The sequence below is a fragment of the Pelophylax lessonae genome (assembly GCF_965119305.1).
Source record: "Pelophylax lessonae genome assembly, chromosome: 2".
Taxonomy (NCBI): domain Eukaryota; kingdom Metazoa; phylum Chordata; class Amphibia; order Anura; family Ranidae; genus Pelophylax; species Pelophylax lessonae.
This window is the reverse complement of record NC_138769.1, coordinates 129,702,386-129,729,146: the sequence shown is the minus strand read 5'-3', so window position 1 is coordinate 129,729,146 and position 26,761 is coordinate 129,702,386. Positions and strand designations below refer to the sequence as shown.

Sequence of the window (26,761 nt, the reverse complement as noted above, 5' to 3'; positions counted from 1 at the left end):
GGGAGGCTATGGTTGCTGCTGCACGCAATGTTGATGGTGAACAGATCAAAACACTGACAGAATCCATGGATGGCAGGCTTTTGAGTGTCCTTGCAAAGAAAGGTGGCTATATTGGTCACTGATTTGTTTTTGTTTTGTTTTTTGAATGTCAGAAATGTATATTTGTGAATGTTGAGATGTTATATTGGTTTCACTGGTAAAAAAAAATAATTGAAATGGGTATACTGTATATTTGATTTTTGTTAAGTTGCCTAATAATTATGCACAGTAATAATCACCTGCACACACAGATATCCCCCTAAAATAGCTAAAAATAAAAACAAACTAAAAACTACTTCCAATAATAGTCAGCTTTGATATTAATGAGTTTTTTGGGTTCATTGAGAACATGGTTGTTGTTCAATAATAAAATTAATCCTCAAAAATACTCATTTGCCTAATAATTCTGCACTCCCTGTACATCTTGACCCCATATCTGGCACACTTGCTGGGGAGAAACGGTTTGAAAGCAAGGCAGTCAGAAAATGTAATCAGGGACTTATTATTGCAGACAGCTTGTTGTGGCATATACAAGGCTGCAAACTTCTGGTTGAAGTGGTTTAGGAGGGGTCGAATTTTGTGGAGCCGGACATATCCAGGGTTGCCCCGAGGACAATAGAGTTCATTGTGTCTGAAGTGCATGAACCTCAAGTACGGGCGCTGCAGAAGTGGTGGGCTCCCAATCAGGATTTGCAAGCACATCAGCAAGGACACTATGGGCGAGCCCATCTTCGTATTCTTGGTGGCTGTGGGACACTACTTGTGCTAGCCACCGCACCAGCTTAACTGCAGTTATGGGCCGCCACGTCACCAAGTGTTACTGCAGTGCTGGTTTGACTATGACCAGGATGTACTAAGCCACTGGTGCTTGCCAGTTTACCAGAAGGTTGAGCGGTACTAGTACAGACACTCTGCTACTTACAAGAACACTGCGGTTGTTGCACCACAGCAACAGAAGAAGAACAGAGTCAGGAACGCCTGGACCTTAGCGGGGACCACTACTCCGTTGTCAGAGCGATCTGTCAGGGTGTCGCTGCTGTCTACCAGTTTGAATACTGAGCCCGATTCTGACAGTGAGGCTTCCCCATCGCTCTCATCTGTCATGCTCAGCATCGTGTACCTCTGTTTGGACATTTTGGCCAATAAATTTATAGGTACCTAGCTAGTATGACTCACAGGTAAAAAAGCACCTAGCTGTCAAGGACTGTTTGAACCGCTACCAAAAAAATTTAACTGCTAGCAGAGATCAGGCCTGACTCTGCTAACGCTAGAGTTTAGTGTGCCGTGTACCGGAAGTGACCGTAATCTGCTGATTCTGCACTTCTTCAAGGGGCCGAGGGGCTAAAAGCAGGTGCTGGCAAGTATCAGGGCTGATCCTGCTAACCCTGCATTTTGGGAACACTATACAGTGCCTTGCGAAAGTATTCAGCCCCCTTGAACTTTGCGACCCTTTGCCACATTTCAGGCTTCAAACATAAAGATATAAAACTGTAATTTTTTGTGAAGAATCAACAACAAGTGGGACACAAGTGAAGGGGAACGAAATTTATTGGATATTTCAAACTTTGTTAACAAAAAAAAACTGAAAAATTGGGCGTGCAAAATTATTCAGCCCCTTTACTTTCAGTGCAGCAAACTCTCTCCAGAAATTCAGTGAGGATCTCTGAATGATCCAATGTTGACCTAAATGACTAATAATGATAAATAGAATCCACCTGTGTGTAATCAAGTCTCCGTATAAATGCACCTGCACTGTGATAGTCTCAGAAGTCTGTTTAAATCGCAGAGAGCATCATGAAGAACAAGGAACACACCAGGCAGGTCCAAGATACTGTTGTGAAGAAGTTTAAAACCAGATTTGGATACAAAAAGATTCCCAAGCTTTAAACATCCCAAGGAGCACTGTGCAAGCGATAATATTGAAATGGAAGGAGTATCAGACCACTGCAAATCTACGAAGACCTGGCCGTCCCTCTAAACTTTCAGTTCATACAAGGAGAAGACTGATCAGAGATGCAGCCAAGAGGCCCATGATCACTCTGGATGAACTGCAGAGCTCTACAGCTGAGGTGGGAGACTCTGTCCATAGGACAGCAATCAGTCATATACTGCACAAATCTGGCCTTTATGGAAGAGTGGCAAGAAGAAAGCCATTTCTTAAAGATATCCATAAAAAGTGTCGTTTAAAATTTGCCACAAGCCACCTGGGAGACATACAAAACATGTGGAAGAAGGTGCTCTGGTCAGATGAAACCAAAATCAAACTTTTTGGCAACAATGCAAAACGTTATGTTTGGCGTAAAAGCAACACAGCTCATCACCCTGAACACACCATCCCCACTGTCAAACATGGTGGTGGCAGCATCATGGTTTGGGCCGGCTTTTCTTCAGCAGGGACAGGGAAGATGGTTAAAATTGATGGGAAGATGGATGGAGCCAAATACAGGACCATTCTGGAAGAAAACCTGATGGAGTCTGCAAAAGACCTGAGACTGGGACGGAGATTTGTCTTCCAACAAGACAATGATCCAAAACATAAAGCAAAATCTACAATGGAATGGTTCACAAATAAACATATCCAGGTGTTCGAATGGCCAAGTCAAAGTCCAGAACTGAATTCAATCGAGAATCTGTGGAAAGAACTGAAAACTGCTGTTCACAAATGCTCTCCATGCAACCTCACTGAGCTTGAGCTGTTTTGCAAGGAGGAACGGGCAAACATTTCAGTCTCTCGATGTGCAAAACTGATAGAGACATACCCCAAGCGACTTACAGCTGTAATCGCAGCAAAGGGTGGCGCTACAAAGTATTAACTTAAGGGGGCTGAATAATTTTGCACGCCCAATTTTTCAGTTTTTTATTTGTTAAAAAAGTTTCAAATATCCAATAAATTTCATTCCACTTCATGATTGTGTCCTCCTTGTTGTTGATTCTTCACAAAAAATTACAGTTTTATATCTTTATGTTTGAAGCCTGAAATATGGCAAAAGGTCGAAAAGTTCAAGGGGGCCGAACACTTTCGCAAAGCACTGTACTTAACTATTGGGGATGCTAGTATAGTTCTGATCAGATCAAAGATATTGATTCGTTCAGACACTATACTAGTAATGGAGGTATTTAGAGTGTGGGTGTGCGTGTGTCACTGGCCATCTAAGGGTTAAAATGTATTACTAAATATGTGGCGGGAAATTTGACACTCTCCTGAACTGACACTAACGGTAACGCTAACTGATGTCACCTGTGACACTAATACAGTGATCAGAAAAAAAGATTTGTACTTTATAAAATATAGAGTTTGTGACAGGGCAATAAAGGGGTTAATCTTTAATAGGGAATATATGGCGGGTACCTTAAACCTATCTGGGACTGCCTCCAGCTACCACCAACTGTCTCTCACACTAACCGAAATCACAAGTGACACTAATACAGTGATTGGTAAATTGTCTATATACTGTATATAGTGTACACTGTTACAGGGAGTGAAAGGGTTAACGGGAGGTGAGCAGGGGGTTAAATTTTTTTGGGGGGATATATGGTGGAGACCCTAAACCTATTTGGGACTACCACTAACTGCCTCTCACACTAAAGTCACAAGTGACACTAATAAAGTGATCAGTAAATTTTATCTGTATACGGTATATAGTGTGCACTGTAACAAGGAGTGAAAGGGTTAATTAGGGGGTTAAAAGTGTGGCCATGTGTACTGGTGTCAGTGTGCTGCTTCCGTACTCACAGTTGATGTTATCTCCTCTCATGCTTGAACCAAAAAGGACTCAAGGAGAGGAGATTGCATCATATCCTGTGCATTGGCCTGGACCTGATGACTGATCGGTTCTGAACCGAATAAGAACATCGCAGGGACAGCGGGGCCGCGCGACCTCCCCACCCCCGTGCACGACTGCCGTACAGATACGGCGATTCACTCAGCCGAGTCAGCCTGCCACAGTATATCTGCGGCGGGCAGTCGGCAAGCGGTTAAAAGGCTACAAGAAAATGGCAGCACTTCAGCAGCAAAAAAAAAAAAAAAAAACAGGATCCCAACAGGAAGGGGGGCCCCGGCAGACACCCCCCCCTCCCCCGAGGACCGATTGTTCGGCCCCCGGCGGCACACCCAAAAGGCCTGCATTAGACAACCAAGAAGGAAGGGAGGGGGGCTGACTGGGAGGGAGGGGAGCCCGGGGGTCGGACCTTCCCAGGGAGGGGCCCATGTCCACCCTAAAACCCTCCAGGGGTAGGAGGTTGGACAGGCACCACTTTGGACAGACCACTGCTCCATCGTAATGTGGGTGCTGTCGGCCAGGAGGAAACTCTGCGACTCCGAAGCCAGTTTGTGCGCACCCTCACGAGACGTTTAACTCGCAGGCCTGTCCCCGTGCAGTGGGCTACGTTGCGGGCAACCTAGCACTGAGCTGCAGTAAGCACACGCTCGCTGGTCGAAATAGGGGGATCTTAAGAATCTAGATTATCTAGTTCGTCACCCAGTCTGGCACTTGATTTTTTTTTTTTTTTTTTGTTCCTGTAAAATCAACAATCAGTTTAAAAAGGAAAAAATTGCCAGGGATCCCAGCAAGGCACTAGGTCCTTACTCCTGACTAGGCAGAAAAAAAACTGAATACCTATAGCAGAGGGTGGGAGTATACCCACCTGGGACTGTCTATAGGCGTAGTCAAGTTTTTGTCTGCCTAGTGTCCTACTCCTGTTGGGGGCAGTATATAACCCATATAGTCATGAAGATGAGGAGCGGTGTCCGTTAACGAACAAAAGACAAATTGTAGAACTTCCAAGCATACATGAAATGGCACAAAGTGGAATACAAGCATACACAAAATAGAATAAAATCTATGTATACATAGCATTCCATCAGTAAAATCTAACATAGGCGGAGGAAAAGAGAACAATGCCTTTGGTAAAACCTTTAAAGTTTTCATATTGTTTTAGGTCAGAATCCCCAGATACATGGAGAGGGAAATATAGGGACTAAATTTATATTGGGATGAGCTTTTAAAAAATTTCTTCCCATATCTTAGGGTGGTCCGCAGATTTATCTCTAAGAACCACAGTATGGTCTTCCACTGCAAGAGTGTCTGAAGAGTAATTTACTTCCCCAATTACCTGAGTTGCAAAGATGCAAGCCTTGCCAGCGTTTAGTGATGCCCCATACACACGTGCAGATTATCTGAAGACTTGTCTGCAGACTTACCAAAACCATATAATATGAGGTCAAACCTAAACACTTTCAATTTGTATGCAATCCGGCAGGCCCTTGCACTACATAGAAAAGGTAAATCTGAAGACAAAAGTCTTCAGATAATCTGCACGTGTGTGTGGGGCATAAGTGAATTAGCAAGGACTTATATCTCTTTCAAGACGTGGGCGCGAGGTGAAGGATAACAGCAGGGTAATAAATGCAAATTTTAAACACAATTTTTTTAATATCCAAAGCTGCCCCATCCATTCCACTTCTATTAACCAATAAGGCTACATCTCATTGTTATGTGCACATAATAAGATACAGTAGACAAGAAGGGAGGACTTTCAAGGACCAAAAGGGGAAAAAAAACAAACACTTATGCTGGCCATACACTGTACGAAAAATCGGCCAAATTCAAATGCGGTCATTTGGACAGTTCCTTCGTTTTTCGGCCAGTTAATGGGCACAAACCAGTAATCGGTTGTGAGGTTTGAGCCAAAAATATAAATAAATAAAAAAAGGACAAGTTTGAAAAATTTTCTGCTGAACTAACAATAAATCGAAAGGTTAATGGGTTTCTCGTCCAAACTGTTTGCACTAGGTATATGTGCAAAAACGAAAAAATTGATTAATTTATGTCCATTGAACGATTTAATCAGTCATTACATGATGGCACTAACGTTTGCTTTTACAGCTGAGTGTTTGTTTTTCGAAAAGGAGTTTGAAAGATTTTTCGAATAGTGTATGGCCAGCATTAAAGAGAGAGTCTTTTTTTGCTTTAAAAACAAAATGTTCTACTTACCTGCTTTGTGCAGTGGTTTTGTACAGAAGCACCCAGATTCTCCACTTCTCTGGTTCCTCTTTGGTGCTCCTGACCTCTCCCTCCTGTTGAGTGCCCCCACAGCAAGCAGCTTGCTATGGGGTCACCTGAGCCGAGCCGCAGCCTTGTGTGTCCATTCAGACAAATAGCCGCGGTTCGGCACTGCCCCCTCTCCCAATTGACTAACAGACTTTGACTGACAGCAGCATAGCCAATGGCACTGCAGCTGTGTCTCAGCCAACCAGGAAGGAGAGTCCCGGACAGGTGATTAGCTCATGCACATCGCTGGACAAAGATGGGGCTCAGCAAAGTATTAGGGGGGCTGCTACACACAGGGTTTATTATCTTAATGCATAGAATACATTAAGATGAAAAACCTTTTGCCTTTACAACCACTTTAAGCAAAGGCACTATTAGGTGCTTTTTAGTCTCGTAACCAGTTTATGAATGTTATGGAACGCTAACCCCTAGAGATGATATACCGCTTTTTTTGCAAGTTGGGCCTCCTCCATACGAGTTTTCATTTCCTCTTTTTCAAGTTCATTGATTTCCATCTTCTTTCTCATCTTAGACAGAGATTTCATATAATCCGCAAGTAGAGAATGAGTGCAGCTTACCTTAAATAAAATAAAAGTATTAAAAATTCCAAGCAACGCAAAAATCAAAAGTAAATGCATCAATTTAAGTGTATTTTGTGCTTTTCCGCTTTAATAATGTAAAGTGTAACTCCCCTTTTAGTGTAGCTACACTTAAAAGACGTATTTAAAGGTGATGCTGAATCCAGTGTCAGACCTAAGTAGTTCAGCTTTGTGGACGGAGAAACAGGCGGAGAAAGAGTGCCGATTTCCAGAAATTCAGTGTCCACCCGAACACCTGCAGAGTTGGCACCGTAATGTCCAAGGCGGCTTCTAGAGCCAAGAAAGACTCTGCATGCAGAAGTAGATCGTCCAGGTAACCTAGTACCGCACTCCCCTTCTGCTGTAACAAGGCCAACACTTTTGTGAACACCCAAGGAGCTGAGGCGAGACCAAAGGGTAGCACCACAAATTGAAAGTGCCCTTCGCCCGCTGTAAAATGAAAAAAGCGCTGAACCGACATATATTGGAATATTAAGGTAAGCGTCCTTGAGATCAATAGAAGCCAGCAGATCTCCTTGATGAAGGAAAGCTACTACTGTACGGATGGACTCCCTCCGAAATTTCTGAACCCTTACAAAGTGGTTCAGAGCCTTGAGATCCAAGATCGGACGAACCTTGCCTTCCTTCCTGGGAACTGTAAACAGATTTGAATAAAAACCTTGGAAACGCTCCGACTTGAACTGGCGCAATAACTCCTTGTGCTAACAGGCCATACGCTGCTCCGTAGAGGTCCTGTAGCCGCTCTGGAGACAGGCGTAAGTTGGAAGGAAAGAACCTTTGCCGGAGGCAAGGACCGAAACTCTATCTAGTAACTGAACCAGTTTGTGGACCCATTTATCCTGAATGAGCAAGATCCATGGGATCTGAAAGAGAAGATGTCCCCCCCCACACAAAATGCGGGTGAGGGCGCCCCTTCAAGCTGGGGGAAGTCTTGTCTGTGAAACCAGAAGTGCCCGCTTTGGACTTACCATTCCAGGGTCTCTTGGAGCCTCCAGCAAAGTTACGGGTGGATCTCGATCCCTTTTCCTTCGACCCAGATGGATGAAAGGGCCACTTGCGAGCTGAAAAGAAGGGACCCCACTTACGGCGAGGTTCCTTGCCTTTAGCAGCCTGAGGAAGCAATGTACTTTTGCCTTCTGTAAGGCCCTTAACCACCGGAGGGGATTTTGCTGTCTTACGTCCAGGCCACTTTTTGCGATTCGGCGCTGTGCAACTTTAACTGACAATTGCGCGGTCGTGCGACGCCGCACCCAAACGAAATTTACGTCTTTTTTTCCCCACAGAGCTTTCTTTTGGTGGTATTTGATCACCTGTGCGATTTTTACTTTTTGCGCTATAAACAAAAAAAGAGCGTTTATTTTGAAAAAATAACAATATTTTTAACATTTTTTTATATGAAATTACCCCCCCCCCCCCCCCCAAAAATGTAAAAATCTAAAATTTTTTAAATTTTTGGCCAATTTGTTTTCTGCTACCTAGGTTTGGTAAAAAAAAAAAAAAAAAAATCACAATAAGCGTATTTTGATTGGTTTGCGCAAAAGTTATTGCGTTTACTAACTAAGGGAAAGATTTTTGGCGTTTTTTTTTTTTTACCGCGTAATGGTGGCGATCTGCGATTTTTTTGCGGGACTGCGTCATTGCGGCGGACAGATTGGACCCTTGACTGACATTGACACTTTTTGGGGTACCAGTGACATTACTGCAGTAATCAGTGCTATATATATATGCACTGTTACTGTAAAAATGACACTGGCAGGGAAGGAGTTAATTTTATTGGAGAGGGAGGGGTTAATGTATGCCTGGTGCTTACTAACGTGTGTGGGGGGGGTGACTGAGTGACAAGGACAGATCGCATGTTCAGCTATGCTGAACATTGCAATCTGTCACTCCTTGTCACTGAGGAGATCCGCCCGCTCTGTTTACACAAGCGGGCATATCTCCAAACTAGATTCCCCGACGATCGGGGAAGAGCAGCGGCGGTCGCCACCGCTCCTCCCCTGGCCCGACTCCCGCTGTGACTGAAAACAGCGGGAGCGCGCCTCCGGCGGCGCACGAGCGCCGCCTACAGGGGGAGGAGTCCAGCGACGTAGGTCTACGTCGCTGGACTATAACTAACCACTTTGCCGCAGTAGAGCTCGAGTGAGCGGTCGGCAAGTGGTAAATGATCTCTTCCGTAGAGGCACCAAACAGATGGTCACCTACAAAAGGAAGATCAGCCAGCACCTTTTTAGAAGCCTGGTCAGCTGATCAGTACTTCAACCAGATCATGAGGCGAAGGATCACCGCCGTCACAGAAAACCTGCCGGCTAAAAGGGCCACATCCAGGGATGCATCACAAATATACTGTAACCCCTGGATCAACTGATCCGCCAGCTCAGAATGGTGTCGACTCCCCTCCATATCCTGGCACAAAATCTTAGCCCATTCCATTAAGGTCTGGGATACCAAGGTGATAGTAAATCACCGGTCGTAAAAAAATTTAACCAGCCACAGTGAGCAGGTATCGGACCAGAGCCTCAGCTCTTTTGTACACGGGGTCCTTAAAAAACGGGGGAATCCTCCACTGGCAAAAGTCTGGCCTTACTCAGCCTAGAAACCTGAGAATCCACCGACGGTGGAACCGTTCCTTTCTTAAGAAAAGACTCCTTAAAGGGATATCTCCTAGCAAAACATGTAGGTATTCTAACCATGCATTTCAAGGAACCAGACCGATTAGTGACCATCTCTTCAAAATGGGCAGGAAAGGGAAACCCCTTGGTCACCTTGGACGATTTGCGAGGGCCAAACTATACCGGCGTCGCCGAGTACTACAACTTTAAAGTTTACCGTACTGACACAATTAGGGCTTCCACCAGCGCTTTTTCATCCTCACTATTAGAGCTCCCAGCCTGCGTGGATGCAGACTGTTATACCTGAAGGGTTTCACATGTACTGTCACTTTAAGGCTGGCTCCACCCAGGAGTGATGACAAGGGTCAAGGGGCAGAGTGGCCATCTTTAGACACATGTAGAGATGTATTGATATGCAGAGCTGTCCTGTAATGCTGTACAGAGAGTCCTGAATAAACCTTTTTGATCATTATTGATGCCCATTCAAAGTGGCCTGAGGTCATTCCTATTACCCAGCCAACGACTAAGGCGACGATTTCCATAATGTTACATCTCGCTGCTACGTTTGGATACCCCAGAGAAATGGTCACAGACAACGGTGCACAATTCACAAGCCAGGAGTTTCAGGGTTTCCTGACTGCCCACAACATCAAACACAAGTTGACCGCACCTTACCACCCGGCTACAAATGGTCAAGCAGAAAGGTTTGTACAGACCTTCAAACGCTATTTCAAAGCTACTGTGGCTACAAGTAAACAACAGTCCCTGTCACCCCAGCAGCTGGACTCCTTCCTTTCTGCTTACACAACCACACCACATGCAACCACTGGGAAAACTCCAGCTGAACTTCTTTTGGGTCGGCAGCCATGGACTGTTTTGGATATGCTCCGCCCTCAAACAGTCCAGGAACATGTACGGCAGTCCCAAGACAAGAGGGTCGAACACGACGAGATTCCCCAGTTTACAGCCCAGCAAAAAGGTATGGGCCCGATCTTATGGCGCTTCCAACACTCGTTGGCTTCCTGCTATCGTCACAGAGACTTTGGGACCCAAAATGTATAGGGTCTGCCTGGAAGATGGTTCCATTTGCAGAAGGCATGCGGACCAATTGCGTCCTCGTTCTCAGCTGCCCGAATCCCTGACATCGGCTGCACCTCCAGTGTCTCAAGGATCTGCTCCTACCGGATCAGGAGGCATTGAGACTGATGCTTGGGAGGACTCTGAACTTTTGAACTCAGCTCCAACAGAGCCCTCCAGCCCTGGTCCAGAGGTCTGCTCACCCTCTGAGCTAGGGGATCCCCTCTTGGCCCCGCCGGTGTCCATTCCGGCCAGCCCTGCTTCCTCCGGCCCTTAGTCGCTGGGTGCCCGTCCTCAACGACACTGTCGCCCTCCTGACCGGTTTCAAATGCAAGACCGGTTACGAGACTTTCGACGGGCCCGCCGAAAGTGATCGGCTGCCATTTTATCCCCGTAGCGTCCCTGGAAGTTGTTCTCACATCCGGACGTGGAAGAAGCCATGTAAATCTCCTGAGTTGGAGGACTGTATTGGACCATTATGAGTTACTGTTTTATGCCTGTTCTTGTTTTGTTGTTTTTTTTTTTTTTGTTTTTTGTTTTTTTTTTTAGGGATGGATGGAAGGTGTTATACCTGAAGGGTTTCACATGTACTGTCACTTTAAGGCTGGCTCCACCCAGGAGCGATGACAAGGGTCAAGGGGCAGAGTGGCCATCTTTAGACACATGTAGAGATGTATTGATATGCAGAGCTGTCCTGTAATGCTGTACAGAGAGTCCTGAATAAACATCCGTTGTTCCAGACCAGAGTCCTGTGTCTCTCACAACACGGAGAATATAACACAGACCCAGTGGGCTGACTCTCGTCTGTGGTGGCCAAATCCAAATCAGAATCTTAGGAAGCAGAGGATACAGGTGAAGGCAGGGGGTGCTTCTTGCCAGGCCTCCTTTGCAGGGTCATTCTACTTTGGCTACTAGCGACTGCAAGGCAGCCGCCATGGCCGCTAAGGCAGACTGAGACCCAGAGGGTCCCGCAGCTTCCATGAGTGGATCGGGTAGTGAAACCCGCTCCATAGGCTCCATGACCGCAAAGGGTTTAATGGAACCGCGCTGCTCAGAAAGGAAAAAAAACAATGGGAGGCCCCTACGCGCAGCTAGGACACAAATATACCCTCAAAGACTTGCCAACCGAGCAGGAGAGCGCAAAAACAAACAGTCTGCCCCACTGCTGGAAAGAGGAAATGCAGACCTGACACTAGAGGCCCCCACAGCCCAGCACCGCATCCGACTACAAGAAAATGGCCGCCGTTGAAACTTTACGGGGAAACCAAAAACATGGCCACTGGACTAAACAAACATGGCCACCGAAACCGGGAATACAGAATCCATTGCAAAATGGCGGCACCAGGCGGTGCTGCACGAGACCCTGGACCCGACGGAAAATTTTACAGGCCCCAGGAGGGGACCCCCCTGCAGGACCCAGGTATGGACACCCCCTATAGGGGGCCGACAGCGGCATTACCCACCACCCCTCCAGCCCAGCCCCATGCAGCCTCCCTATCCAAATTCACCAATGCCCCCAAAAGGGGACGCTAAGGAGCGGTTCACACGCATGCTCCGAAAGCGGTTACTATACCCCCCCCCCACACGTCATCACGTTTGTGAGGCCCTCCAGTGAGGTATGCGTTTCACGGCTGCCTCAATCTGACTGCGTCCCCTGATGGGTTCTCCCCTAGTGTCATCTCCCGGCTGCTGGCCAGCCTCAAGGACAGAAACACAGCGAACCCGGAAGGACGCAGAGCTATGAAGATGGACACTTAACTCCAAGTTTTTAATATGTGTCAATAAAATTATTTACATCTGTTACACTGAGTGGCGCCTTTCTCTCTTTTCTGCATATTCGAATATACAGTGATTGCGAAACAAATTTCCATTTCCAAAACGTTGTGGGTTAAATTATTTTCCAAAAAAACTTTTCCAGGCCGGTAAATTGCCATTTTAAAATTCCATGACTTTTCCAGGTTTTTCCATGACCATATGAACCCTGAAATACTTTACCTGGATTTGCGATATTTACGGGAGCCAAAAGGCACCTGCGTACCTGACGCTGTGGGTTCATCAGCCATTTTAATTGTTTCCCGCACAAACTATAAAAAATTTCCACCAAGGCAGAGGAGAACAGATCCTCTTCACTGGCAGAATGTGAAGACACCGACCCCTCAGGGTGTTCTGCATCTGCGGCAACCATATCTTTCAGAATCCGAAGATCCTGCAGATGGAGGGGAGGACGTTTGCAGCTAGCAGCACCAGAACAAACTGTCTGCACTTTGACATCAGGCTTTGCAGAAAAAACGCAATCTCTGGCTGCAACTGCGAGCCGGAAACTCCCAGTCATTTCCAGGTGGTCTGCAGGAGATATTTTATCCTGGGACTCCATTTGCAAACTTTTTTTTTTGGTCTTCCCATGATTACTCGGACCCCAAAAACCTGAGCAATGTCTAAATATAGCAGAGCAGGAGAGGGAAACCTACAGGGGACCCCCAGAAACTTAACCAGATAAAAACGTGCAGTCCTGGTCAGTGTCAAAAGGAAAGGAACACAGAAGAAACAGGAAGAGGAAGCAACTCTGCCTCAAGCATAGAAAAAAAACGTGCTGCATACCAGTCCCGCCTCCGGACCACAAGAAAATGGCTGCTATACATTCTCAATGAGGAATTTCAGAAAACCGCTGTCCCTAAAAACTAATGGGAACACAAAGGCCAGAGCCACAGCAAAATGGCGGGCACGCCATGCGGTCTCCAGGACCCCCAAAAGGGGTCCCAGAACAAAAAGGCAACTAAGGGTCCCCATTCAAGGACTCAAAGGACCATCCATTCCCCGCAAATATTTGCTGAAAACCCGCCGCATTATTACCGCCCCCCCCCCCCCCCATAGTGAAAACCCACAAAGGGGGGGAGCAAGGGGTACGCCAGTTAGACTTCCGGGGTTCCAGGGAAACTAGGCAGCCCCTAAGGTCTGACCATTCCAGGGAGGAGCCGGCGCTGGCTGGGACAGCCCCTATAGGCGTGGACAAGCCTTTTTTCCACCTAGTGCCTATATAGGGGGAGGAGCATAACCCTATAGTCTATGGTTAAGAGCTGCGTCTGTCCATGAACGATAGAGAAATTATAATTTTATTGCAGGGGATGTCCAAATACCTGACTTGTATATTAGTGTATATTAGTGTAGACTTCTGGGAAAATCAGTAAGCCAATCACACGAGCAGGCAATTACATTTCTGGGGGCATTCTGTACACCATCTGTGTACAGAACGCCTCAAAGTTACCATATAGCATTGCATTTTACAGAAAATTACAGAGCTACAAATTGAAAATAAAAGATCTATTTTTATAACCATGAATTACAATATGACTTGTGTAGCAATTGTATACGCTGTAGTAAATATTTTTTATTTGCCTTTTGTTTTTCAATGAAAGTGGAGTTACCCTTTAAGAACAGAGCTTTGTAGGTAGCCAAAGCCTGCGTTTTTTTTTGAATGGGCCATAGTGTGCAGGCTGCAGTGTCAACTTACATTGCTATGAGTGAATGAGGCTCACCGAACAGTAAAAAGGTACATGTGCTGCCTAATTGTTTTGGGAGCCCATTAGTCAGGAAAAGATCTGAAGTTTAGCTAGCGGCTCTGACAGCCGCATATTTTATTGTAGGCTAAAGAATTGCTGTAAAAAGCCCTCCGTCATTTATGCCATGTTGGTTTACTGCCTTGCTGAATAATAGTGCAGGACAAACCAGCTTGGACTAATCCCCGATGTCTAGTTTGCATGGTTTACCATTGCCAAAACCATTTGAGCCTGTTCCCGTGTGTGTGTGTGTGTGTGTGTGTGTGTGTGTGTGTGTGTGTGTGTGTGTGTGTAACAATTATGAAGATCTGCAACATTATTGATTCTATATTACGCAATAAAGAGTCAAATGTTACATTAACATATTATAGGGCACTTCATTGCACATTACAAATACATATTGTGAAAAGCATTTGAGGTTAAGAAAAATAGTCTTACTTTCTGGTTCAAGTCAACTCTGTCCTTCTGTACCGTCTCATACAGGCTCTCTACAAACGTAACCATTGAAACAGCTTCACCTTTGTATGATGCCTAGTTGAGAATAAAAGTACACTTTAATCATTTTATTTACCAATAGAAGCGCCAAACTCCATTCCATAAGTGCAATGTAATACATAAAAACTGACAGTCAAAATGCCTTCATAATTTTAGCTTTTACAGAAAAAAAGACCCTTGACTGAAATTAGAGAAAACTAAAAGAAACTTAGTAAGCAAGCCCATTTAGATGAACAGTGAAAAAACTACAAATTTAGACAAGTCCAACTACACAAATCAATACACTTAGCCCAAAAAAAAAAAAAAGAATTATACAAGTTTTGATTCAAAAATCTAGATGCACCATAAAAAGAAAAAAACAAAATATGGTATTAATACCAGGAAAGCCCAAAGGGAATATGAAAAGAAAAAAAAAAAAACGGAATTTTTGTAAAATCTTACCTGTAAAATTCCTTTCTCTGAGTCCTCCGACAGTCGCCGCCTCTCCATATTCGTCACTATGGGGGTTATTGACCTTTGCTCCGTAGGAGTAGCTAGGCAACAGAATATGTCAATATTAAAAGCTTTTAGCATATCCCACCCCCAGGGGGTGGTCCCCTCAGTCAATACCCTCCTGCTTCCTGTATCCATACCTCAGTTTCAGTAGAATAGCAGTAGAGTACATAAACAAACCCCAAAGAGGGGCGGGGGCGGCGACTGTCGGAGGACTCCGAGAAAGGAATTTTACAGGTAAGATTTTACAAAAATTCCGTTTTCTCCTAAGTCCTCCGACAGTCGCCGCCTCTCCATATTCGTCACTATGGGGACGTCCCAAAGCAGTGCATACATGAGGGGTGGGAAACGCAGCCGCGCCTAAGGCAACGCCGGACCCACATCAAAGAAAGGAACCTTACGAAAGGAAGGAAATCAGCTGGGCAGCATGAAAAAAACTTTGCTCAACAGGAGCAACAACCCAGGAAGAACAAATAACCCAGGGATAAAAACACCCCAAAACAGCCAAGGGCCCAAAAATAAGGGACCCTAAGGTACTGCCGCACTAAGAACCTTGCGGCCAAAGGAAGCATCTGCCGATGCCTGAACATCCACTTTGTAGAACTTTGAGAAGGTGTGAACGGACGACCAAGTCGCCGACTTACACACCTGGGCCACAGAGGCCCGATGATGACAGGCCCAAGACGTACTCAGAGATCTGGTAGAGTGCGCCTTCACAGGCATAGGGGGAACTTTTCCCTTCAAAGCATATGCCTGCTCAATAGTCTGTCTGATCCATTTGGCGATGGTAGAAGCCGACGCCGCCAAGCTCTTCCAAGGCCCCTCAGGAAGAACAAAAAGAGAATCCGTCTTGCGAAAAGATTTAGTCGCTGACAGGTAAACCCTGATCGCCCGAACAACATCCAAGGAATGTAAATCCACCTCCTTCGGATGCTTAGGCTTTGCGCAAAGTGAAGGCAAGACAATGTCCTCATTGAGATGAAATTCCGATATCCTTTTCGGAAGAAAAGAAGGGTTAGGTCGCAAGACCACCTTATCCAAGTGAATCACCAGATACGGAGATCTGCAGGACAAGGCTGCCAGCTCCGACACTCTGCGAGCCGAAGTGATCACCACCAAAAAAGCAAGCTTCTTGGACAACAGAGGCAACGAGATCTCCCTGATCTTTTCAAAGGGAGCATGTTGCAACACGGACAGAACGAGGTTCAAGTCCCATGGAGGCAAAGGCTCCCCTCCTAGGAGGGACCAGGTGTCGCACCCCTTGAACAAAAGTGCTAACCAAAGAATTAGACGCCACAGGGCGTTGAAAAAGAATGGCCAGAGCAGAAATCTGACCCTTAATCGTGGCCAACGCCAAACGCTGGGCCACACCCGTTTGAAGGAAAGACAACACCCTAGACACAGAGTATGAGCGAGGGGAAAACCCCCTGGACTCACACCAGGCAAAATAGGCCTTCCAAGTACGGTAGTAAACCTTCCCCGAAGAAGTCTTTCTAGCGTTGATCAAAGTATGAATGACCTCCGGGGAGAGACCCCTATCCCTCAGGACCTCGGTTTCAACAGCCAGGCCGTCAAAGCCAGCGACTGTAAAGCAGGATGGAATATCGGTCCTTGAGACAGAAGATCTTCTCGAAGAGGCAGACGCCATGGAGCGTCGACCGCCAGATTCACGAGGTCTGCGTACCAAGCCCGGCGAGGCCAGTCTGGCGCCACCAGAATCACCGTGAGCGGTTCCGAGGACAACCTGTGAAGGAACCTGGATAGTAACTGAATCGGTGGGAATGCATACATCAGTCGATACTGATGCCATGGAGCCACCAACGCGTCCGACGCGTCTGCCCGAGGATCGCGCGTCCTTGCCACGAACCTTCCCACCTTGTTGTTCAGACGAGACGCGAACAGGTCCACATCTGGGAGACCCCACTTCGCGCACAACATCTGGAAGACATCCGGGTGGAGCGACCATTCCCCCTGGTCCAGGGCCTGGCGACAGATAATCCGCCTGCCAGTTCTCCACCCCCAGAATGTGAACAGCCGTGATCGCCGGGACGTGCGTCTCGGCCCAAGACAGAATATCGGCCACCTCCCGAGCCGCTCGGGCACTCCTGGTGCCCCCTTGGTGGTTTATGTAGGCCACCGCTGTGGCATTGTCCGTCTGCACCCGAACCGGACGGCCCTGAAGCCTGTCCGTCCAACGTCGAAGGCAGAGATTTATCGCCCGCAATTTCAGAATGTTTATCGGAAGGGAGGATTCCCCCTCCGACCAAGTACCCTGGGCGGACAGAACGCCCAGAACACCACCCCAGCCCGACAGGCTGGCATCCGTAGTGATCACCGTCCACGAAAGAGGACGAAAAGACTTGCCCCCCGACACCGCCGGGGACTGTAGCCACCACAGAAGATCCCTTCTGGTGCGAGGACTCAACGAGATCTGAAGATCCAGAGATTGTGGTCGCCCGTCCCACCTGGACAGGATCTCCGCCTGGAGACCCCTCGTGTGAAACTGGGCAAAGGGAATCGCCTCGAAAGCCGAGACCATCAAACCTAGACACCTCGTGCCCGTCCGGAGGGATGAGGACGGAACGTCCCGGAGGGACCTGACTTCTTCCTGAAGTGTCCTGAGCTTGTCTTCCGGCAGGAAGACCTTCGCCTGAACAGAGTCCAGGTTCATTCCCAGGTAGGGAAGACGAACCGACGGGCACAGCGTCAATTTTGGAAAGTTTATCGTCCAAACTCCTGTAGAGTTTGCATCGTGACGGACAGGTCCTTCACCAGACCCTGACTGGTCGCAGACCGAACCAGAATGTCGTCCAGATACCCCAGGACCGAGATGCCCTGGGCTCTCAAAGCCAGAACCGGTACAAGCTCCTTGGTAAACACCCGCGGAGCCGAAGCGAGACCAAAAGGCAGCGCCACGAATTGGTAATGATCCTCCGCAATGGCGAATCGAAGGTACCTCGGGTGACCCTCGAAAATGGGGATGTGAAGGTACGCATCCTTCAAAATCGATGGATGTCATGAATTCTCCCGGAACTAGAGCAGCCACCACCGAGCGCAGGGATTCCATGCGGAACTTGGGAACCCGCACAAAGCGGTTCATAAGTCCAGAATTGGACGTACCTTGCCCTCCTTTCTGGGCACAGTGAACAGATTGGAATAAAACCCCCGAAATCTGTCCTGATGAGGCACCGGAACCACCACTCCCTGAGCCCGCAGGTCCCACACCGCCAGGTGCAGATCTCGCAAACGCTCCGGAGACAGTTGAAGATTTGAGGGAAAAAATCTGTTCGCCGGCCGAGAGAGAAACTCGATCTTGTAACCGGACCGAACGATCTCCTAAACCCATCTGTCCCGAACGCGGGCCAGCCAGGGTTGAAGAAAACCGAGCAAACGTCCCCCCACCCCAGAACTGGGTGAGGGCGCCCCTTCAGGCCGCATTGTTATGGGCAGCGGACCCGGACTGGCCGGACTTCTGCTTACCTGTCCACGGCTTCTTTTGGGAGCCTTGACCTTTGAAGGGTTTACCCTTATAGTGCGACCGAAAGGCACGAAAGGACCCCTGAGAGGGTCTAAACGAAGCATGCTTCTTACCTTGAGCAACCTTAGCCTTGTGAGACTGGGGCAAGAGCGTGCTCTTACCCCCAGAGATCCCCTTTATCAGCGTATCCAAGGAGTCGCCAAAAAGGCGAGATCCCGTATAGGGTAGATTAGCTAAAGTTTTGCGAGAAGATTGGTCCACAGACCAACATTTCAGCCAAATCAAGCAGCGTGTCAACACCGCCACGCTGTGCACACGTGCAGCCAAAGGAATTACATCTAAGTCCGCATCACACAAATACATGACACCCTGATGAATTTGATCCACCATAGCCAAAGTTGTCGGAGGGGCAGAATCAGCCACCAGGACGCGCCTGAGCACCTGCGTCCAATCCGCGACAGCCTGAGCTGCCATAAGGGAAGCAAAAATAGCTTTCAGCATGGAACCGGTAACCGAGTAAGTATGGCGGGCAAGTGACTCCAGTCTCCTGTCCGTGGGGTCCCGGAACACCGGGGTATCCTCCGCCGGAATCGCAGTAGATTTATTCAAAACCGCCACCGCGTGATCCACCGGAGGCGGCACACACCAACGTTCATCAGTGGCGGGTGTGAAGGGATAACGCAGCTTGAACCTACTTGGCACAGCAAAAGGCTTCTTTATATTGCGCCATTGTTCACTAACAGCGCACTGAAAATCCTCAGTGCAAGGGAAAACCTGCGATGATTTGCGTCTCCGCTGCGTCCCATAAGAGGCCAGGACGGCAGAAGGACATGGTTCATCCTGCAAATGCAGCGTTTGTTTGATAGAAGCAACCAATTCATCCATGATTGCAAGCTCTTCAGACGAGCCAGGGGGGGAATCATCAACCCCGTCAACCTCCGCCTCCCCTTCCGACCCTGCAAGGTCCAGGGACGAACGGGACCCCGATAAGGGGACCCCAGCCATAGCAGCCCCATCACCATCGCCCTCTGAATCAGAGGAAATTGAAACTCTGGGCCATTTTGTGGATTGAGCAGCCACAAGCATCTGCACCTGAGCCGCTAGGTTAACCACAATGGTAGCCAAATCGCCCCCCTCGGGGGAAGCAGCAGACCCTTGGCCCCCCACTAAAGTGGGAGGAAATTTGCTTTCCTGAGAATCCACGCCCCAAAAGTTTGCAGGAAAAAAAGGGGTACTGTCCCTTTAAGAGCGCGGCAGCGTAGCCCACCGCACACACACACAGCACAGCACACACCGACCCCCACAGGGAGAAGTACAACAAACTTAGGCAAGGAATACAGGAATAAGGAAGGTAAACCTGGAGAGATCCCTCAGGCTGCTGCATCGATCGCTGGTCTCAGGGCAAAGGAAGTGATGTAATACAGACCGCTCCTATAAAGCCTATGGAAGGCTCCACAAACATGGCCGCCGGTGGGGGACTGCAAAGGCAGAGCATGCAGCGCTGACATGTGGTCTGAGCGATCGCCGCCAAAATGGCGGCGCTTGGCGCCAAAAACGCCGCTCTCCTCACACAGTAATGGCCAGCAAATGCTAATAAAAAAATGGCGGACCGCAGCAGCGGCCGCCGCATGTATGCATAACATGTCTCACACCATGCCCCACAGCATACAGCCTGTCACACAGAGAAAATACACCACTTGCAACACAGCACAGTGAAGGATGGCCTCCCTCCTTGCAGCCCACAGAAGCATCAAACCAGACAGGGAGCCCAATGGTGTGTACAGAAATGCAGGGTTACACAGTCCCAGACTGACACCCACTAAACAGACAGGTCCCCACACAGAGTACACTTACCTTGCGAACGGCGTGGGGAGCCCGCACAAGCGATCAAGCCACTGCACAAAAGACAGGGAGAGTCACAGCCAGGACGCAGTAGAACTGCGGTGCAAAACCGCATGGCGTCCAGTGAGGTAGCCACCTCACCGCAGCATCCCTGCAGCGAACAGGGATGGGTCGTTCACACATGCCAGGAAAAAACCTGACTGAACGCTCGATGGCAGGCTGGGAAGCCACTGGCCCACAACCTGCGACCAGGGGGGCCAGCCCGAGACCCAGCCCGCACGATCCTCTTCATCAGAAGTACTAACTAATGCTGAAAAAAGTAACAGCTAAGTAAAGAGAGAGAAAAAAACTCAAAAAAAAATCAAAAAAGAAGATAAAGGCTGAGACAAAAACCCCGAGCACAGAAACAACATGCTACTCCTGATAGCTAGACAATGAAACTGGGGTATGGATACAGGAAGCAGGAGGGTATTGACTGAGGGGACAACCCCCTGGGGGTGGGATATGCTAAAAGCTTTTAATATTGACATTCTGTTGCCTAGCTACTCCTACGGAGCAAAGGTCAATAACCCCCATAGTGACGAATATGGAGAGGCGGCGACTGTCGGAGGACGTAAGAGAAAATTGATTTTTTACTTACCGTAAAATCCTTTTATCTTAAGTTCATTGACGGACGCATTCCTCTCATCCGTATCAGTAGGGTTATACTGCCTCCTATAGGAGTAGGACACTGGGTAGAAAACAAATCGATCTGGCTACGCCTATGGGCAGTCCCAGAGGGTACACCCCCTCTCTTTCTGCATAGGATGTCTGTTTTGTATCAAAGCAGTGTCAGAAAAGTAACACCAACCCAACTCAAAAAAGAGGGGCGGGTACTGCGTCCATCAATGAACTTAAGAGAAAAGGAATTTACGGTAAGTCAAAAATACAGTTCTCTCTCATTCATTGACGGACACAGTCCTCTGATCCATATCAGTAGGGACGTCCCAAAGCAGTGCCATAAAATGAGGAGAACAGCAGCAAAGAAAGTCCCCAGGGCTAAACATAGCCGACCAGGACATCCACCTTAAAAAATTTGGTAAAGGTGTGAACAGACGACCAGATAGCCATCTTGCAACCTAAAGCACAGACGCCTGTATGGCGAAAAGCCCAGGAAGCACTAGGCGCCCAAGTAGAAGGCGTCGAAACAGGGAAAGGTAGGACCTGACGCTTAATTGAATAAGCTTGCACCACCATCTGTCCAATCCGTCTGGAAACAGAGAGTGAACCTGACTCACGAAAAGACTCAGCAGTCGCCAAGTACACCTTGAGTGCCCGAACTATATCCAGAGTATGCAATGCAGAGTCCTCAGGATGTTTGGGCTTAGGACACAGACGATAATACAATGTCCTCATTCAAGTGAACACTAAAGAGAACGACAGGACAATGTTGCCAGTACCAACCCCCAGAGTGACAGCAACCAATGAGGCCACCTTCTGTACTAAGGTAGGCAGGGGATACCCCTGAATACTTGCAAAAGGAGGTTCTTGAAGAACCAACTGCACCAAATTAAGGTCCCTAGTTGGAGATGGAAGTCGCACCAGAAGTACCAAAGTGACGCAGCCCCTGCACATGATACTCAAGGCCAACTTTTGATCAACTCCCCGTTGAAGGAAAGCGAAGATACGGGCCACCGAGTAAGAACGAGGGGGAGCCCAAAGAGACTCACACCACGCAATATACGCCTTTTTTGTACGATGAAAAATCATCCTAGAAGTCGCTTCCCACGCTTCAAGAAGGGTGGGAATCACTGAAGCAGACAGTCGCCGCCCTTCAGCACCAGGCTTTCAACAGCCAAGCCGACAAAGCCAGCGACCGCAAAGCAGGGTGGAAGATTGGCCCCGGAAACAATAAATACTCCCTGAGAGGAAGTCTCCAAGGTGCGCCTGTGGCTAGCCTGACCAGGTTGGCTTACCAAGCTCGGCGAGGCCAGTCCGGAGCCACGAGAATGACCGGAATCCCTTCCGCCTCGATCCTGCCAAGAAGTCTTGGCAGCAACTTGAGAGGAGGAACGGGAGACCGCAGCTGATACTGACCTTGGCCCATCCGTGATCGCTCACACACGACAATGCCGGCGTCATCCTTGCACAGGTGACCATGCTAAACTTCTCAGCATCGTTCATGTTGAACTTAGCATATGTTCTTGCCTATGACAGAACCCATGGTGCCACCAGTGCACCTGCCAGAGGGTCCCAGGAGTGGACTACAACCTCTGCACTATCCTGCAGATGCGACGCCAACAGATCCACGTCTGAATTGCCCCAACGAAGGCACAACTGCTGGAACACCTCCGGATTAAGGGACCATTCCCCTGCATTCAAGGCCCGTCAACTAAGGCAATCCGCCTGCCAATTTTCCACACCTGGAAGGGAACAGCGGTGAGAGCTGAAAAAAAGGCGCTCAGCCCAACGAAGAATGCCTGTCGCTTCCAAGACAGCAAGGACACCCTTAGTGCCCCCTTGGTTAATTACATAAGCCACGGTCATGGCATAGTCCGATTGAATGCGCACTGGACAGCTGCAGGTGCCTGGTCCAGTGAACTAGGCAAAGCCAGATTGCTCTTCGCTCCAGAACATTGAATCCTCCAGGGACCATACTCCCTACGCAGAGAACCTGCCGAGGACTGCTCCCCACCTGGACAGGCTTGAATATGCAGTGACAATTTTCCAGTAAAAAGGGGAAGAAGGATTCCAGATCAAGACTCCCTGGTCACTCTGAACCGAATGTCCAGAGAGTTTGGATTCCAGTCCCATTTCAGAAGGATCATCTTCTAGGGGATCCTTGAGCGAAAGAGACTGTCTCGAAAGACGACACTATCAGTCCCAGCACTTGCATGCAGGTCCAAAAGGGACGACCATGTGCTGTACAGTAACAGTTGACCACAGTCTGAAGTTCCAAGAGTTTTTTCCCCGGAGGGAGAAGCACCCTGACTGAGGACGAGTCCAAAGTCAGGCCCAGATAGTCCAGTCTCATGGAAGGGACCAGGGATGACTTCTGAAGGTTCAGAAACCACCCAAACTACTCCAGAGTTCTCATGGTGATTTGCAGATTTGTCACCAACACCTTGGGAGACTCCGCACGTAGAAGCAGATCATCCAGGTAACCCAGGACCGATATCCCCCACTGCCGCGACAGGACCAGAGCCAACACCTTTGTGAAGGCCTGAAGAGCAGAGGCGAGACCAAAAGGCAATGCCACAACTGATAGTGATCCTCTCCCACTGCAAAACGGAGAAACCATTGGTGTCCTGCACATATTGGGATGTGAAGGTAGGCATCTTTGATGTCTATGGAGGGCAGTAAATTCCCTTGATGTAGGGAGGCCACCACCGTGCGAACAGATTCCATCTTTAATTTTTTAACTCCTCCTCCAGAGGTCTCATGGTAAATTCCAAATTCGTCGTCAGCACCGTAGGGGACCCCACAATGAGAAGCAGATTGGCCAGGAACGATACACCCCGCTGCCGTAACAGTGCCTGGACCGGAGCCAACACCATTGTGGAGACCCGAGGAGCAGAAGCGAGACCAAGGGGTAACGCCACAAACCGATAAGAGATCCATTCCCACGGCAAAAAACGGAGAACCCGTTGGTGTCCTGCACATAACCAGATGTGAAGGTAGGCATCTTTGATGTCTATGGAGGCCAGGAATCCCCCTGATGTAGGGAAACCACCATCGTGCAAACTGATACCATCTTGAATTTTTGATCCCCACGGAACCATCAAGGGCCAGTAGGTCCAGCCTTGTAGAACCTGTTGTGGAAATTTTATTGTGGACATTTCTTTAGGATGCATTTTTAGTTAAATTGACATAATGTCTCCCAGTGTCAGTTTACCGGTAATCGCTATGCACAGCGAATATTGCTTTAACTGGCATTGAGGAAAGACTGTTAGTGAAAACCTTCCATTCCGGGATTGCATAATACTTGCAGCCTGATTGCAGCGCAAGGAGAGATCTATCGCACAAATATATACCCGCCATCCGGGGCCCCGTCTATTTACTGCGGAGATGTGTTTGTGATGTAGAATTCTTATAGTTTTACCAAGATTAATGGATGGCATCTTTCAGTCATATTTAATCCATATGATTGAAATACTGCTGCTATTGTCTTATGCAGATATAATAAAGTCCCATCCACTGGAACAAATAGCATGGTCACTATCAAATCTGGTTTTCTATGAACTATATTTGATGGGATCCACTATCAGGTAATGAGTCGGTTTGTGAATTAACGTGGCTGAATCATGAGAAGCTATGTGCTTTGTCCTTTGTGGCAGTTGGGAGTCTCTAGATTCAGCCATGTTCATTCATAGGCATTCACTCCTCAGTTCCCATTGTACTTTTTGAATGTATACATGTTCTGTGATTTGTGGTCTTGAAGCCACTCCCTGTAACCCCCTTTTGTTCACTTGCTGTAAATAAACCAAGCCCTGCCCTGAGACACACAGAGGAAACACACATACAGACATTCACAGAAGGCACAGACCACACCCACACACATTCATGAATTTAGACACACAGACATTCACAGAAGGCACACACACACACACACACACACCCGTTCATACATTCACAGAAGCACACAGACTCTCACCCACACATACATACATACCCGCAGAGAGACCCGGCAGATGGCATTAATATAACCCAGCGTGTCTGTTCCTTTCTTTGTCGCCGAGCGCTTGGTAAACCTTATGCAAAAGAGCTGTACACTGTCCCTTTTAGTACCAGGGATTAATGGCATTTGGCGCATATTAATATCCACAAGTGCGCTTTTCAGCGCAGCAAAGTCTTCAGCGCACAGAGTATGAATTTCCACAACAAACCAGAGCCTGAACTGCCCCATAGAGCACCAGAAAGTGATCCGGGGACAGCGGTACATTGGAAGGGAAAACCTAATCAGTAAAAAAAAGGATCGAAACTCGATTTTGCAACTGGACCCCATAACATCCTCAACCCAGCTACCTGGGATCGAGGCCAGCCGCAGTTTTTAGAACCAGCAAAGCCGTCCCCCTACCCCATATACGGGTGAGGACGCACCTTCAGGCCGAGTAGGCCTAGTCTGCAGGTCTGGGGAAAAAAAAACAAATAAAATCTCATGTTCGCCAGACTAGGGTAGTTTGGAACCACCCGAGGAAGTCTCGCAGACCGTCCCAGATGGCCCTTACCCTTGTCAGCCTGTGGAAGAAAAAGCATTTGTCATCCAGGGCAGCGCCAAACAGGCGATCCCCCCTGAGAAGGGAGGTCCGTTAAGGCCTTTGTAGAAGTTTGATCCGCAGACCAACACTTCAGCCAAGTATACGTCGGATAACCACCGCCCAAATACCGACAGGTGACCCAATAAAGGAGCCGTGTCAAGTGCAGCATCGCAAACAAAATGCAACCCCTGCGCTAGCTGGTCCAACAAATTACCGAGGAACACACTGGGAACACAGGCGGGCGCCATCTCCTTACAGGACCCCTCTACGCCGAAGTGGGGGGCGCGGTCTGCCAAATAGGAACGCTGCAACATAGGCCTAAGACCCTGTCGTGTGCGACCTTGCGAGATGTTTCACTCGCAGGGCCAGTCCCTGTCCAGTGGGACTATGAGGCGGCCAACCCAGCGCAGAGCTAAGGTCTGCACGCGCTCGCTGGCCACTCAGATCCGGCATAGTTGCTTGAAGATCTCACAGGAAAAAAAAAAATCCAGAGAAAAAGCTAGCCAATAAACCATCTACATAAAAAAAAATAAAAATACTTTGTATGCCAGGATCAAAGAACCCAGCAAGGAACTAGATCCTTGCTCCTGACTAGGCAGATTAAAAAACGGACATCCTATGCAAGAAGAGAGGTGATGTACTCTCTGGGACTGCCCATAGGCGTAGCCAGAACTTTTTTTCTGCCTAGTGTCCTACTCCTGTAGGGGGCAGTATAACCCTACTGATATGGATCAGAGGACTGCGTCCGTCAATGAACGATAGAGAAAAAAAAAATCTAAAATAAAAAGACCAAGGATGAAAAGGTAGTGGACTTTCTTCTTGAAATCAGAAGGGACAGTATCCTAATCTTGCAAAGAATATGCAAACTTTGCATTTGACTGATCTTCAGAGAGTAGCATGAGGAAACCAAAGAAAAAGGTGACAAAATAGAGCCACTGCAGCACTCTGTGCAATCAGCTCCTTATCCTGTAACGGAGTACTAACTCTAAGCTGACAAGTAGTAAGTCACAAAGGTCCTTCACAATATAGAGACATGACTGAAGAGAAAGTAAAATAGATCACATACTTGAAAGTAACATATTCCTTGTGAAAGAAAGGGATTTAAATAGGTTTTTGTAAAATATAAAAACAAGCAACCCAGGGTAGAGGGAATCTGTACAATCTGAGACTAGGCATAGTGGAGTACAGAAACCCAGATTAGCAAGTAAATAGAACTGGACAAATTGCTTTATAGTAGTGGACCAGAATGGAGCTATGGGGAGGACCCCGAGTGCTATACAGAAAAGGAA

General features: G+C 47.9%; 1 protein-coding gene across 1 annotated transcript in view; it reads right to left on the bottom strand.

The window, feature by feature from the left end:
• Positions 1–26,761, bottom strand: part of SPAG5 (sperm associated antigen 5) — a 374,185-nt gene that overhangs the window by 262,627 nt on the left and 84,797 nt on the right. The window contains exons 6-7 of the mRNA XM_082245996.1: positions 14,367–14,459; positions 6,533–6,667 (exon numbers count right to left, since the gene is read on the bottom strand). Coding sequence (XP_082102122.1) covers positions 6,533–6,667; positions 14,367–14,459 — 228 coding nt within the window. The remainder of the gene's footprint in view (positions 1–6,532; positions 6,668–14,366; positions 14,460–26,761) is intronic.